This window comes from Pituophis catenifer, unplaced genomic scaffold (assembly GCF_029215685.1).
Source record: "Pituophis catenifer annectens isolate HBS135680 unplaced genomic scaffold, rPitCat1.0.hap2 SCAF_3, whole genome shotgun sequence".
Classification (NCBI taxonomy): domain Eukaryota; kingdom Metazoa; phylum Chordata; class Lepidosauria; order Squamata; family Colubridae; genus Pituophis; species Pituophis catenifer.
The window spans coordinates 7,525,959-7,543,123 of NW_027256883.1; the positions used below are offsets into that span (position 1 = coordinate 7,525,959).

The 17,165-nt window shown below is 41.6% G+C and overlaps 1 protein-coding gene across 1 annotated transcript; it reads left to right on the top strand.

The window, feature by feature from the left end:
* Positions 1 to 15,237: 15,237 nt before the first annotated feature.
* LOC139315607 (cation channel sperm-associated protein 2-like) lies at positions 15,238 to 16,695 on the top strand. The gene has a single exon (XM_070942002.1). It carries the CDS (start codon positions 15,238 to 15,240, stop codon positions 16,693 to 16,695), a length of 1,458 nt encoding a protein of 485 aa, XP_070798103.1.
* Positions 16,696 to 17,165: the final 470 nt, after the last annotated feature.

A 17,165-nucleotide genomic window follows, 5' to 3' on the forward strand; every position in this document is an offset into this window, starting at 1 on the left:
AAGTGATTGATGGAGTTAATGGACCAACTAGGTCCATATGTACTAAGTCAAAAATTTTGTTAGTTGATCTGTTGGATTTTTTTGGTCTGGGACTAGTTTTTAGTTTAGTGGATTTACATACTGAGCATTCCAAATAATTTTCACAATTTTTTATTTTGACACCTTCTGCGTGTTCAGTCATTTTTTGTACTACAGGAAAACTTGCATGTCCTAACTTCCTATGCAAGATGTGAGCACACTCATCATGAATTGGTTTACCTATTCTTGGTTTCTTCTCATTGTGTGTATTTGCGTGATCATGAGATATTTTACATTCATCATTGTCACTGTTACTAACATTTTCATCATCTGCCTCAATACAATCTTCCATATTTGAATCAATGTTATGTAACCATCTTTCTTTTGTTATTAGATAGGGTAGGCCTCCTTTAATCATCACAGTGCCTACATTTGTTTTGTCCTTCTCTAAAGTTGCTTTCCCCTTTGAGAAAACTATATTGATGTCAGAATCTCTGCTTAGTTTTATGGCACTTAGTATGTTATGAGGTATTTCTGGAATTAACAATACCCCCTCTATTTTTCCTAGGCCAGGCAAGGTCACATTTCCTCTGCCTAATACTTGAACCTTTTCTTGATTAGCTACCTTTATTACAAATTTATCTTCTGTAAATGAAGACAATATATTTTTGTTATTAGTGGTGTGGTTGGTTGCCCCAGAATCAATAAGCCAATTATTGTTCTCATTTAGTTGTGTTTTAGTGCTGTCTTGTTTATTTAGTCCATTCAGTGAACCAGATTTTCTCTCTTTTGAATTTTCTCTACCCCCTCTACTATCTCTGTAATTTGGTGGGCTTCTATATTTATGTCTATCTGTGGAAGACTGTCTATAATTGTATTTGCTCCTATACTCTGACCTATGTCTCTCCTTTGAGATTTTGGGACAGTCTCTTCTATTGTGTTCCCTGGACCCACAATTATGGCATTTAAAAGCTTCATTGTATTTTTCCTGGAAAGCTACCTTTCTAAAAGATTTGTGTTCTGTGTGATTGCTGGAACGATTTTTTCTTGAATTGTCTTCTGCTATCAATTTGTTAGATAGACTTTCTATGGATAAATATCCTATATTGATGGTGTCTAAGTGTGACATAAAATTATCCCATGATGAATCAAGTGAATTGATAATAACACTTTTCATTGTTTGATCTGAAATCACTTCCCCCCTCAAATGCAGCTCAGCTCTTATTTTGTTTAGAGATATCAAATGCTCACTTATGGAAACCCCTGGTTTTACTCTGGAAGAAAAGAAATCCTTAGACATTCTTGTAGTGGTAGCTACACTATCGCTGTGAAACAGATTAAACATGCATTGAATTATTTTTGAAACAGTTAGGTTTGGTTTGATGCTATGATACATTGCAGGAGACACGCTAGATATTATTAAGAAAAATGCTCTATGATGTAAACAATCTATTTTTAAAGTCCAAGGTCTTCTTGGAGGACTAGTGATAAAGAATAGTAAATTTTCTTTCATAAAGACAACCTGGAGCTGTTGATACCATTCTTGCAAATTAATGCCATCAACTCTAAGTTTTGGGAAGTCACTGGGTAAGTTTCCCACATTATTTTGTCCATTACTTACAACCTGAGGTAGTCCGTGGTCTCGCAAGTGCAGGAAATTGCAAAACGGCATGGGGATGCTCGCAACGAGTCTGCGCGGTTCTCTGGCCAGTTCAAGTCTTTCCGGACCGTCTACGTAGTTTCGCACATGCGCGTTGCTCATTTCTTCTTTGGCGTCGTCGTGGAAGGTTCTCTCCATTGCAGCTCGCTCGCTCCGCTCCTCTTCAGACGAGTCGGTTTCTGGCTCGGTTTTAGGAGTTTTGATGGCGGCGACTGCTCTTTTCTTTCTTTTGTGTGCGTTGGTACTTGATCCGGTCTGCGGTGTAGGGCGGAATCGACATGGCTCTCTGGGCTCGGGCGTCGTCGCTCTCGAAGTCAGGATGGGAGCGTGCAGGTCTTGAGGTATCGGCTTGTTCTCTAGCTTCTTCGTTGTCGCTTTGGAAATTTTTAATTTTGGCCCAAATGCAGCAAAAAGCGTCTTCATTGCTGACTTTACTTGGGATTTCGTTAAGTTGTCTTCGCTTTCTGATTCTGGTTCTTCTGAAGAGTTTGAATCTTCCTTTTCGCTTTCGTTGTCTGATAACGTTTTTCGCGCTAGAAATTTTGAACTGAGCATTTTGATTGGCTCTGCTTCGCTCACTTTGGAGGCTTGTTGGAACCAAGATGGCTGCCATTCAAAATTTCGCGCGGGATCACATCTTTTCTTTTTCATAACGACTTTCTCTGTAGTCATATCACTCACAGTTTTTTGGTCTTTGGGTTTCTCTTTAGCAATGTTTTTCTCTCTCGCTGCTCCGCTGTTTTTCAGCATTTCTTGGAGATTCGCGATGAGGCTTTCATCATTCTTCTGGCTTTTTAATAGTTTTAATATCTCTGACCTGAGTTCGTTATTTTCTATTTCGATTTCCTCCTGGTCATTATTTTCATTTATTAGTTCTTCTTCTTCAGTGGTGTATTCTTCGGATTCTCTCGAAATCGCGTTTGTGGATTCGTTGATTATTTCTTGTTCAGTTTCTATTTCTTTGCTGTAGGCCCTGGTGTTGGGCCTATCTTTCTTAGACATCTTTAAGTATTTATTGAGTCAATTAACCATCCTCTGCTACCAGCTTGTTGCAATATTTTCAGGATCAGACTCAATAATGATAATAAGAGTTAGAGGTTTAAATATATTTCTCTTTAATTATAACAGGCATTCTATATTCACTGAATATTCACAGATAGAAGCAAGGAAAATGGTGAAGGTGGCTCCTTATATATACAAGGGGTGGAGCCAAGAATGGGAGTGGTGAATTATGAATACATTAGGAACCAAAGAATAAGTTAACCCCCGATGTCCCATATATACATTATTTACACATTAGGGAATAAGGCATTTACATCTCACAGGGTATTACCCAGTTAGTGGTGGGCCATCAAATTATTCCCAACCAGAAAATTGTGGAAGCATTGCATCAAACTTTGAAAGTGAAATTCTATCTCCATGTCTTTTCTATTATCTTCTCCTTCCTGGAAAATCCTCTGAAATGTGACTTTGATGATCTCTCTAGGTTGACTTCTTTTTTTTTTCTCCCAAAAGGTATATCACACTGCTATTCAGACAAGTCATTAAACTGACCAGTTCTAATATATAGATTGGGATATATCTTCAAATGATGCAATCATGCAAATGACAGTAAAAGGAAGAGCAAAGAGGAGGGAGATGATAAGAGTGATCAGGATAACCATTGAGAGTGTGTGTTGGGAAAATTGCTGCATTTCACCGCAACCTTTAACAAAAAGAACCAAAGAGGCAATTGTCGGAATGGAAGGGAAGACAACACAAACACTTGAAAGGGGTATAATGTTATAACTGAATTTTCAGAACTGAAATGTATAAAGTGAACTGCCAAGAACAAGAAGAAAATGATTCACAGAAGAATATACATAATTATGGAGAAATGTCCCAGCTGATAAGAACAATCACATTGAATGCAGGGGTGAAATCCAGCAGGTTCTGACAGGTTCTGGTGAACTAGTAGTGGAAATTTTGAGTAGTTCAGAGAATCAGCAAATATCCACCTCTGGCTGGACCCAGAGTGGGGTGGAAATGGAGATTTTGCAATATCCTTCCCCCAGGAGTGGGGAGGGAATGGGGATTTTGCAGTATCCTCCATGCCCACCAAGCCACACCCACAGAACCATTAGTAAAAAAATTTGGATTTCACCACTGATTCAAAGCAGAGGAGAGCCAAACATTGATTCAAGCTAACTGTAGAAAAACCTGGAAATGGACACTTGCCAGGAGAACAAGTTCTTGGATCAAAACTAAGGGAAAGAACCAGACTCTCCTGGTTAGGAGAACTTCAAGATCAGCTATTGCCAAGTTCAGGATATAAACAGTGAAAGGAGATATTTTGCTGCTGAAGCCCAGAAACCAGATAATCATTCTGTTTGTACGTGCCAAAAATGGAAATTGTGAAAATGAAGATATTAATCATGAGGATTAAATAATAAGAATAATCTGATTCTGAAATGGTTACAGCTGGGAATTCAGCATCCATGTGGGTCAGTTCTGGTCCCAGATCCATAGAAGGTGTGGATAAGAAGTTTGGGACATTATTTAGTCTGTGGTTTGGGCTTTTGGTCTACTTTTTGCCATGATTTATGCATTGATGGCATAAGAAGAAGAAAAAAAACAGAGATGGAATCAGTTTCCTTGATGAGCTGAACGAAGGATCTATCAGTTAACTGGTTGCTATTGAAAAGTCTGTTAGAGAGAAAACAAAGGTAAAATGTCTAATAAATGAATCACATTTAGCCAATGTTGGCTGGTATCCAAGAGCTCAGCAGAGTTGGACCAGGTAAATACCTGGATGGGTAACCAAGAAGTAATCCAGGTCTGTGAATTATTTTGAGAAACTGAAAAACACTAAGAATGGCAAACTATTTTATCCTGTTGCCAAATCCACAGAGTCCCCGGGAGTTGAATTTGATCCTGCAACAATATCCCTGGGACAAACATATTTGCCTTCATTCGTACATTGAACTTGACTCGGAGGTGAGTCTCTTTAATTAAATATAATAGCAATAACACTTAGACTTATATACTACTTCACAGTGCTTTACGATCCTCTCTAAGCAGTTTACAGAGTCAACATATTGTCCCCAACAATCTGGGTCCTCATTTTACTGACACCGGAAGGATGGAAGATGGAATCAACCTTGAGCTGCTGAGAATATAATGTAAAATCAATACTTTTCCAAGGAGGTCCTAAAAATGTATCATATTTTTTTCTACTTGCCTCTCCTTCTATTTTCCTTCTATTTTCTGTATTATAGTGTATGTATAAATATTTAAACCCTTCAGTATCAAAAGTGAGATACAATTTGTGATTGCTGTTGTTTGGGGGAAAATGATGAGATTAAACAAAAAAAATTATCTATGCATAATTTATACAAGTTTACTAAATTATTGCTTCCTTCGGTTGCCATAGGTTGGCCTTTGGGTGGAGAATGATGTGGACGGAAGCAAAAGATAGTGTAGTAGTGTGTTGTACTCAGGGGTGAAATTCAATTTTTTTTACCACCGGTTCTATGGGTATGGCTCGGTGGGCATCGTGTGGCTTGGTAGGCGAGGCTTGGTTGGCATGGCAGGGGAAGGATACTTCAAAATCCCCATTCCCACCCCACTCTGGGGCTAGCCAGAGGTGATATTTGCCAGTTCTCTGAACTACTCAAAATTTCCACTACTGATTCTCCAGAATCTGTCAGAACCTGCTGGATTTCACCCCAGGTTGTACTCCAAGTGAAGTCTAAAAATGTTGTTGAAGCAGAATTGTGGGAATGGAAGGTGTAGCATTAGGAGGCATGGGAAAGGGGGGAAAATCAGCATCATAGAAGAAGAGACAGAACATAATGGAAAATATCAATGTGTTTACTAAGAGTTGGCAACAACTTAATGGCACATAATCAATCCATCATAGAGAGAAATTCCAGGTATAGGAAATATGCATAAATTCAGAGAGCACCTACCTTTTGATATTCAAATTCTAGTGAGTTCTCCTATCTCAGGATCTCTTCACTGTAATCCCTGATCTGGCCTCAAAAGAAGTCCTCTCTTCTCCCAGGATTGTCAGCAAAGTGTAAACACAGCGATGGTCTTGGTTCAAAAAGAGTGAGACATCGATTCTTCAAGACATTCCTTATAAAGCCATTCAATTTTGGACCATTAGTGTTTGGCAATTCTTAGCATGAAAAAGTTATACCTTTTTAATGTTTAAATTACCCTTAAGGCATACCATTGTAGAAGGAAGAGAAAGCAAGAAAAGGGGAAATTGGATTTCTCTTTTTTTCATCTTTTCCCTCGAGACACTAGAGACCAAAGATTATGAAAGCAACAGTAATTTTCTATGCAGCTCAGGAAACAAAAACACTCCAAATATTCCACTGAAATGTTTCCATTAAGTTATCTTCTGATGAAATCAAATCAGTAGGTGTTGAGGGGGCTGCCATTGTTAGCCCTTGAAAATTCTCCAGATCAGGAAACAGATCTACAAGATTCTGTTCATATAGCATAAAGTTTAGTTCTAGAGTTTAGTTTTTCATCCCCTCTTATTGTAACCCACTGACTCAGGGTGGATAGAGCTCCAGAGTTTTTCTCTTTCTTTCCCAGGGCTCAGAGAAGGCTTCTGTCCTTTTTGGTTTTTTTAACAGATCCTGAATATGTCTCTCAAGGCCATCTTTGTGCAGATGTTCATGGAATACCGCTACCTTCCCATTGAACTGCTACCTCTTTATCTACTTGCATCTGCATGCTTTCAAACTGCTAAATTGGCAGGATCTGAGGCAACTAACAGAAGCTCATTCTGTCATGCGGTACTTGAGTCTCAAACTGCCAACCTTCTGGTTGACAAGCCTAGAGTCTTAACCACTAGGCTACCACTTCCTCTTTGTTTCAGGTTAGAACTTTTGAATTTACCAGCTAATGTTCTAGTATGTTTGAGATTATGTCCCAAGGTTGGGAACAGAGTTAACATTTCAAACTGGAAATAACAAGCAAGTTTCTTTAATCATCAATGTAAGAGCCAGACTGCCAACTCTCTCCAACCAATTTCTTGTCTTGGTTTTCCCATATCCTTTCATCTTGCTTGTAAAACTGACATTATTTTCCTAAATTTCTCCAGGGAAAGGATACATTTTCAAACCACATTGTCAACAAAATCTGATAGGAGACATTGTTTCGTGATGCCTTGCTTTGCAATTTAACTGAAACATGTGGAGTAGAGAAGGTGTAAACCAGAGAAGGGAGAATTGCACACACGGTCAATATTCTATCTAAGTATTTGGGTTCTTGATGCTCTCTGAGCTTGATTGTTTGCTTGCAAAAATTTCACTACCCAAATTAGGTAACATCCTCAATCTGATTAGTCAAGCTCAGAGAGCATCAAAGAACCCTCATTTAAACTCTGAGCTACAAATATTTCAACCCAACCTTTATTGGTAATTGGGTTGAAAGCAGTTGAATGAAATATACCGGTAGGTGCTATGTTCACATACCACGCTACTCCCAATTAAGAATGATACCTGAGCATGCTGCGAATATTTTAAGACAATGCCTGAATTCCCACAAATTGACCTATAGGCTGCTAAATCCCATTTTAGCCAAATTCAGGGATTTGATGTCTAAATCTAAAGGAGAGGGATGGCTGGAATCATATCCCAATTGTGCCTGAGTGCTAGGCTTCAAGGAAAAGTCTAGCATTTTTGGAATTAACTTGGTTTAGGATGCTCACAGTTTCTCAATTGAAACTTGTTAACTCTCTCCACGTGTTGTGAAATGAAGGAGTTTTCATCGTATCTTCTGATGGCTACTTGATGTCCATAGATGTGCTTTGCTAGTCTTCTGCCTATTTGTCCTACATAGTGGCTATTACACTCTATGTTGTATGTTGTACATCAATCCTGTCCCATCCAGAGATGGGTTTCAGCAGGTTCTGACCATTTCTGGAGACCCGATAGTGAAAATTTTGAGTAGTTCGGAGAACCGGTAGTAAAAATTCTGACTGACCCCACCCCCATCTATTCTCTGTCTCCCAAGTCCCAGCTGATCGGGAGAAAATGGGGATTTTGCAGTATCCTTCCCCTGGATTGGGGAGGGAATGGAGATTTTACAGTATCCTTCCCCTGCCACCCCCACCAAGCCACCCCCACCAAGCCACACCCACCAAGCCATGACACACCCACCAAGCCACACCCACAGGACCGGTAGTAAAAAAATTTGAAACCCACCACTGGTCCCATCCCCCCCATTTTTATTTTTATTTTATTTTATTGCTATCCTTTTCAAAACTTCTGTTGGCTGTGGTGTAGAGGGTTGAATGTGGCAGGCACTTTTTGAATAAAGTTGCATAGCTATCCATTCTGCTGGAAGATGTTGTATACACGATCTGTTTCCTTTTCCTGATGTTTAGGGTTGCTGCAGTGTGTTTCTGCTCATCTAAACAATGTTTTACACAGCTTCACTTGTGGGAGGTTGGGTTGTTACTTTAAAACATGTTGTCCTTATGAACCACTTTCAGGTTGGACACTTTTCCCAGTTTGTCCTTTTTTTCCAAGGAGATTTGGTCACTATAATAACAAGGGAAAGGCATCCTAGGGGTCAAATCAGCTCTTCCTCTGAGGTCCTTCAGTTCTGAGGTAATCTGGGATGACCATCAACTGAAAAATTCGGTCCAACGGCTGTTGCCATCCTCTTTGCTGGATACTGGTTCCTTCCTCCACACCAGTCCCCTGGGGAACTGGGAAGGATGGACACCCACACCCCACCCAAATCTGGCTAAATCCAAAGGAGAAGCCAAGAAAAAAACAAGCTGAGGTGGGTGACAGAAAGCCAGGATTGGAACAAAAACCAGTTTATTAAACGTGTCAAAAAAAAGTGAGCTTCCATATACAGAATACACACTTTAAACATGCAAAATGCCAGTACAATTGTGTCTATACAATAGCAAAATCGCAGTTTCCTATCATTCCTGAGGTAACTCCTCTTCCAGGAAGCCATTGATTCTTTTACCAAAGGCATTCCAAGGTTTTTCCCGCCAAAAACCAAACAGAATCCCGTTCTTTCCTCTTATTGGCTGATGAGGGGTCAGGTGACTTCTTGTGTTGCTTCTCTAATTTCCAGTAAGGGAACTCAATCTGCATTTCTGCATGATATTTAGCCATGCTTCTGCTTTTAACCAAAGGAGTTGCATGAGTTTGTGAAAATGTGCATTAGCTCAATTTAAGGTATAGGGTATGCATTTGCATGCATGACAAATTATAAAGCAATTCCAGAGAGATTTCTGAGGGGCCCATGAGATTGCTCAGGCCAGTTGATTCCTAACTAAATAAACATTAAGCACTTTTCATTTCCTCTCAAGATAACAGCTATTCTGTTATTCTGTTCAAGTTAAGAAAAGAAGAAGCAGGTTCTACAAGCTAAAAAATTTTAAACTAAACAAAAAAATTTTTTTTCTTTTTTTTTAGCCAACAGACTAATGCCAGTTACTTAAGAGACGATTAAACATAATAAGCGGGATTTATAGAAGGCTGATACATGAAAATATAACTGAGGCAAATCATAGACTTATACTATTTTGAGAAGAATAACAGATCTCTGCAGTGCTGGTGTTTTTTGGGATGTGGAAGATGGCCTTTGATTGAGCGGATTGGAACTTTCTATTTTGGACTCTTTGAAAAATGGATTACGTATATGTTGTGTTATAAGGCAAGAGAACTATGGAATTGGGGCATGCAGAAGATCTGGTTGTTACCCTAACGTGGTGGTTGAAATTAATAATCTAGACAAAAGACACTACAGAAGATACTACATGGAATATAAATATAAAGTCACTCGGGTGGTTTTTTTATATACGAAAACATTTATTATTGATGGTAATTGAATATACTGAATATACTGTTGGAAGCAGAACTTGATGTTACCCTAACATGGGCGATGGAATTAATAATCCAGTTGAAAGACATTACAGAAGATACTATATGGATTACAAACTTAAAGTCATTTGAGGATTTTATATATATATATGGAAATATCTTTTAGTGGTGTGGGCAGAAGAACAAAGATATTAAAAATATTATGTATGGTAGACCTGTAGGAAAGTGGGTGGAGATAGGTTAGGTTACTGATTGTTTAGTTTAGGAAAAGGGATGTTATATTCAGATATTAACATATGTAAAAGATTTGAATTAAGAGATATATGTATGGGGGTGGAGGAAATGGGTAGATTATGAGTTGAATAAATGCCAAATTAGGATTTATTATATAATTGTATAGCTGAAAGTTGCTTTGAAATGTATAGTATAGGGGGGATATAATAATAATGTTAGAAAGAAATGGTTAGCATATGGGGGGTGGTGTAAAAGGATGGTAAAGTATTATATAATGTGATATCAATTTGGATTCTATTTTGGAGAAGCCATGGGGGGAGGGGAGGGGGAGGGGGTTAGGGAGGAGGGGGGGAAAGGGGGAAAAATCTGTATTTGAAAAACTTTTTCAATTTAAAAAAAAAGATAACACCTATTCTGTTAAGTGAGCTAGTCTTCTTTTTCCCATTATTTTAAGTGAAGACCTGATATTTTTCTCTGTTAAAACGACTCCTATTCAAGGGATGATCAGCAAACGTTTCTTAAAAGGCAATTCTAGAATGCTCTTTTTCACATCTTTTCAAGATCCATCCCAACATTATCTCCATTGTACAATTGTATAATATTAAACAGTATTATACAATATTAATATTGTATAATATTAAACAGCAAATACACCCCGCCGCAGGGAGGCGGACCCAATTAGATGGATCCGCCCCAGGCGCCTGATGGATCCTGATAGGTTCCAGACGGAGCTTGGGCCAATTCCTGAAGATCTGGCACACGACTCGGCCGAGGACCTAGTAGCTGCCTGGGATCGGGCGGCTGGTGGGGCCTTGGATCGAGTCGTGCCTTTGCGGCCTCTGACCCGGTGTCGATCCCTCGCGGCTCCTTGGTTCACCGAGGAGCTGAGGGAGATGAAACGCCGGAAAAGACGCCTAGAGAGTGGTTGGAGGGCCAGTCTCGCTGAATCTGACCGAACACTGGTAAGGTCGCATATTAAGACCTACCTAGTGGCGATAAAGACGGCAAAGTTTAACTACTTTTCCGCCTCTATTGCGTCATCAGGGAATCGTCCGGCCGCCCTGTTCAGGGTAACCCGCTCCCTGCTCCATCCGGGAGCGCGGGAGGATCCCTTGGAAGGCAGGGCGGAGGATTTCGGACAATACCTGTATGACAAAATTGCTCAGATCCGGGGGGATTTGGACTCTGACTGGGTAGATCAGGGCAGGGTGACGAGGAATAGTCTTGAGAATGTTACCTGGGAGGAGTTTGATGCTGTGACTCCGGATGATGTGGACAGGATTTTGGGGAGACTTAGTGCGGCCACATGTTTACTGGACCCGTGTCCCTCCTGGTTGGTACTGGCCTCCCGGGAGGTTACACGAGGCTGGCTCCAGGGTGTTATCAACGCTTCGTTGAGTGAGGGTCACTTCCCCGCCGCTTTGAAAGAAGCGGTGGTGAGGCCTCTCCTCAAGAAGCCGTCCCTGGATCCGGCAATATTGGCCAACTATCGTCCTGTCTCCAATCTTCGCTTCCTGGCGAAGGTTGTTGAGAGTGTGGTCGCGCGACAGTTTCCACAATTCTTGGAGGAAACATCCTATCTAGATCCGTTCCAGTCGGGTTTCAGGCCTGGACACAGCACGGAAACGGCATTGGTCGCGTTGGTTGATGATCTCTGGAGGGCTCGGGACAGGGGTTGTTCCTCTGTTCTGGTCCTGTTAGACCTCTCAGCGGCTTTTGATACCATCGACCATGGTATCATGCTGCACCGGCTGGAAGAGTTGGGGATGGGGGGCACCGTATTACGGTGGTTCTCCTCCTTTCTCTCCGACCGGTCGCAGTTCGTGTTGGCAGGTGGGCAGAGGTCGACCTCAAGGCCTCTTATATGTGGAGTGCCTCAGGGGTCGGTCCTCTCACCCCTCCTGTTCAACATTTATGTGAAGCCGCTGGGCGAGATCATCCGTGGCTTTGGGGTGAGATACCACCAGTACGCTGATGACACCCAGCTGTACATCTCCACCCCAGGCCACCCCAACGATGCCCTTGAAGTGATGTCCCAGTGCCTGGAGGCTGTGCGGATCTGGATGGGGAGGAACAGGCTCAGGCTCAACCCTTCCAAGACTGAGTGGCTGTGGCTCCCGGCATCCCGATATAGTCAGTTGACTCCATCACTGACTATTGGGGGCGAGTCGTTGGCCCCCACAGAGAGGGCTCGCAATCTGGGAGTCCTCCTGGATAGGCAGCTGTCCTTGGAGGAACATCTGACGGCTGTAACCAGGGGGACCTTTTGTCAGGTTCGCCTGATCCGCCAGTTGCGGCCCTTTCTTGATCGGGATTCCCTGTGCACAGTCACTCATGCCCTCGTCACCTCTCGCCTTGACTACTGCAACGCTCTCTACATGGGGCTCCCCTTGAGGAGCACCCGGAGGCTCCAACTGGTCCAGAATGCAGCAGCGCGGGTAGTGACGGGAGCAGCCTGGCGCTCCCATGTAACACCGCTCCTGCGCGAGCTGCACTGGCTCCCAGTGGTCTTCCGGGTGCGCTTCAAGGTGTTGGTTATCACCTTTAAAGCGCTCCATGGCATAGGGCCTAGCTATCTTCGAGACCGCCTGCTGCCACCGACAATCTCCCATCGACCCGTGCGCTCCCACAGAGAGGGCCTCCTCGGGGTGCCATCAGCCAAACAGTGCAGGCTGGTGACCCCCAGGGGGAGGGCCTTCTCTGTGGGGGCACCTACCCTCTGGAATCAATTGCCTCCAGAGATAAGGAGAATCCAAGACCTCGGTGCCTTCCGCCGTGCCCTTAAAACCTTCCTTTTCCAGCAAGCCGGGCTGGCCTAATTTTTTTTTTTTTAAGTGTTTTTAAGTGTTTTGTTTATTGTTTTTAATTAATGGGGCCAAATTTATATATGTATATTTTAACTGTATTTTAATATTTGTACTTGATGTTTTTACTTGGCTGTTCACCGCCCTGAGTCCTCAGGGAGAAGGGCGGTATACAAATTCAAAATAAAATAAAATAAAAATAAATAAATTCTTTTTGTTGTTCTTGTTGTATGCTTGGAAGTTCTATTAGTTTGCTGCTAGTTTCCTAGCTGAGAATTAAAAAGAATCCTCTAGTAGTTTCTTTAAAGAAAAAATATTTGGAGCAACATTTCTTGTTATTAGCTTCATCTATCTATCTTCCTTCATCACATACAGCCTTTCTTGCAAAGAATTTGATGAAACCACCTTCAATCACCATGGACTGAGCTATCACCAGGGGTGAAATCCAGCAGGTTCTGGCAGGTTCTGGAGAACCGGTAGCGGAAAGTTTGAGTAGTTCGAAGAACTGGCAAATACCACCTCTGGCTGGCCCCAGAGTGGGGTGGGAATGGAGATTTTGCAATATCCTTCCCCCTGGAGTGGGGTGGGAATGGAGATTTTGCAGTATCCTTCCCCTGCCACGCCCACCAAGCCATGCCCATAGAACTGGTAGTAAAAAAAATTGGATTTCACCACTGTGTATCACCAATATGCTGATGATACTCAGCTGTATGTCTCGGCCTGTGATGAGTTAAGTGATGCCGTGTCCTCCCTCTCGCAGTGCCTAGAGGCTGTTAGGGGCTGGATGGGGAGCAACTGGTTGAAACTAAACCCTTGCAAGACCGAGTGGCTCTGGGTTTGGGGTTCATTGGCTCAGGGAAAATTGCCACCTTTGGTCTTGGATGGGGTGGCACTACCCCAAACAGAACCTGTGTATAATGTAGGGGTTTTCCTGGACGTTTCTCTTATGAAAACCATTGTTATTTTCCAGGGAATGCGCATTATGAACAATGGACATTAGGCAAAATGAGTAGACTGCGAGACATAGCAAAGTGATTAAACAACTCAGGGTTTAAATTAGCAAAGATATTTGTGCTTGAAATCAAGGAACAAAGTTGAATTGCACTGGAGTTCAGAATCAAGGTCTTATTGGCCAGAAGGGACCAATCGAAGAGAAAGATCAAGAGTTCCAAAGTAACTATTATGGGTTGAACTCAAAAAACTTGTAAGTTTGAACTCTTACCAAGAGTTGTTCTGTTCTGTGTCTTAAATGCAATAAATTCTCAGTACATCTCATTTAATTTTAATTTCAAAAGCCAAGCTATTATGGAGTAAGAGTCTACCAACTTCCTAGCAGGCAAATTCCCAGTGACAGCTGGCAGACAATCGAAGACTTTGGTAGCATCACTTAATTAACTAATGGGCTTCATAGAAACATAATGGAATTTGAAAAGTAAAAGCTTTTAAGCAAGATTCAAAGCCAGCAGCTTCGGTAATAGTAAAACTCCTACAACCTCCCTTCTTCCTTCTGAGATTCACAAGTCAGTGCTGGAAAATCCAACACTCTTAGGTTGTTTGTACGCAATGTTGGTGCTCCACCTAGTGCTTCTGAGCGGCAACTGTATCCGATATCAGCCTAAAATTATTACCATTTTTTTTAAAAAAGAAAAAAAAATGCCTTTCTTCTTCAGAGAACTGAAGAAGCTTTTAGAATGAAAAGAGAAACATCTTCAAGGAAAAACAAAGAAAGCCCAGTTGCCTCTTGAAAAGCACCTTTGGGACATCACCAGGCCACCAAAAATCTAAACACATCTAAACCACCACCAACAATTAAGTTAGTAAAGTTTGTAATTCAAGAAAACATGCTATATAATATCAAAAGTAAGTAAATAGATAAGAGCAGAGAAGATGTTCTTGTTTTGATAACTTCATTATCTAAGCCGATTTATCTTCATTTATCTCAGCTACACCAGCTGAGATAAAAGGCACAGTTGGTTTCTTTACATTTTTTTTTAGATTAACAAGCAAGATTGGAAAAAAAGTATCTTCATCATCCTTATTTAATTGATGGAGAGTGGAAATGCCCAGGTAACAGTCGGTAATTGGTATACCTTCCCAGCTGATCTCACAATCCAAAGAAGAAGGGGTCAACCTATTGTCCAAAGAACCCAAAATCAGGACAAGGAGCAATGGATTGAAACTCATGAAGGAAAGTTCCAACCTAAAAATAAGGAGAAATTAATTTAATCCGTGGAACGACTTGCCTCCAGAAGCTGTGGCTGCTCCAACACTGGGAGCTTTTAAGAAGAGATTGGACAACCATTTGTCTGAAATGGTAAAGAGTTTCCTGCCTGAGCAGGGGGTTGGACTAGAAGACCTCCACAGTCCCTTCCAACTCTGTTATTCTCTATGTTTTAGTATAATTCTGTTAGTTGAAAATTCCTGCAAGTTAAATAAACTATGGCCCTAAACTCATTAGATACTAATTTCTGTCTTCCTTCCAGTCTAGATCTCCATGGATCGGTGGGGGCAAACATCTTGTCTATGGATTGTAGAAATTAAGAGATCCTACTGATATCAAGGCAGCTTAATAGAACGTTGGAGTCATTCTTCTCAACTATGAGATCACTGTTGAAACAACCGAGGAACTTCTAGATTTTTCTGTGTGGAGTTGGAGCAGCAAACAGGTGCCATGCTGCCTTTTGCCCCACCTAAGAAAACTCCCAAACTTGACTTGAATCCCCGTGCGGATGCCATTCGCTCTAAGCTGATCTATACATTTTACCTGATTGATCACTTTGAGGGGCTGAGCCATGCGGTGCCACGGTATAACATACAAGATTTTCTGGATTCCAAGAAGCGAAAGAAACTGATGCTCATGGATCACCACCAATTGGTTCGCTTCCATGTCGTGCCCACCCGGAACATCATGGTGACTCAAGAGAAACGCTGGCGCAACCGTATCGAGGTGCGTTGCAGCCGTTGGCCCCCTCTTAAGATGTGGGTGTCTTCAGTTCTGAACAGCCAAACATTCAAAGGCTTTATCATCTTTCTTATCTTCTTGAACATGGTAGTCCTCATGATCTCAACGGAGATCATGGGGAAGAGGGGAATCACCTATGTGAAAATTACCAGGGTCCTGGAGGTGATCATTTGGATCATTTTACAGATCTTTCTGACGGAGATTGGGTTGCATTGGTTTGTGAGCTTTCAGAGATACTGGAAAAATCCCTGGAATATCTTTGATTTCATAGTGACCATCATCTCCATTATACCAGAAGTAATATATCCATTTAAGAAGTACCAGAGTGTGACAACTCATCGACTTCTGCTGTTAAGCCGTGTACTGCGTTGCCTAAAGCTCTTTCCTAGAGTCCGACAAGTCCGAGTTCTCATCATGGCTATTGCCAAAGCCCTGAAAGCGATGGCCTTAATTTTGGTTCTCCTTGCCTTCCTCTTCTATGTCTTTGCTGTGTCGGGCATCTACTTTTTTGAGAGTTACACCCAATCAGAGAGGATGGACCTGACTTACAAGATGTATTTCATGGACATGCCCAATGCTCTAGTAACCATCTTCATTCTTTTCACCATGGACCACTGGTACGCTCTGTTACAAGATTCATGGAAAGTCCCAGAGATAAACAAGATGATCAGTGGTATATTTATCTGCCTATGGCTTCTGATTGGGGCGTTTATTTTTAGGAATCTCTTTGTTGCCATTATGGTCACCAATTTCCAGAACATCCGAAGTGACCTAAGTGAAGAGGTGAGACAGATAGAGACTCAGACGCAAGCTGACAAATTCAAAATGGAGATCATGGAAAAGAGATTCAGCCAGATTCAAACATCTATGGACAAAGACATTACATTCAGAGAAAGGTTCACCATGGACCCCACATTAATTCAATCTGCGGACAATCCAGATTTCACTTCTGATGAAATGTCTCCTGGAATTTTGGACTGGGAGACTTACATCCACAAGAACCTACCAGGACTCTATGCTGCTGATGAAGATGAACAGGTGCTTTGGCCACGTGACTCCCTCTTTCGCTACTTTGAGTTGTTGGAGAAGTTGCAGCATAACTTAGAGGAACGCAAGGAACTTCAGCAATACATGGTGCTGGCTCTTTCCAACCTTGAGGACAAGTAGCATGGACATGCAAGTTTTGGGAGAGAAAAGCCAAAGCAAATGAAACTTATGGCTTTGTACTCTCTCCCTTTCCCTCCTCCATCCAAAGGTCTCTAGATAAGACACAAGAATACTATTAAAATATATTATATATCACCATTTTAGCCGTTGTCTATCCATTGCAGAATGAGGGCCTCTTCCGCAGGTTTCCAACCAATATGGTCTTGTGGGGTTTTTTTGCCAATTGGGCCCACAATACTTGCTGATGCCATCACTCCATCTTGTTTTCGTGGACACTTTTTATCAAGTGGGATCCATTCTGTGAGTGCTTTGGTCCACCTGCCATCAGTTCTTCTTGCTATATGACCAGCCTATTTCCATTGCAATTCTTTTACTCTCTTGGTGATATCATATACTTTTTTTTGTAAGCAAGTTTTATTAAAATTTTTCTTTCATCATACATATTTTATGAACAGAGTGTTGACTGGGTC

Bases quoted from the DNA above. Each gene is read 5' to 3' on its own strand.
- LOC139315607 (XM_070942002.1), top strand. From the start codon at position 15,238: ATGCTGCCTTTTGCCCCACCTAAGAAAACTCCCAAACTTGACTTGAAT.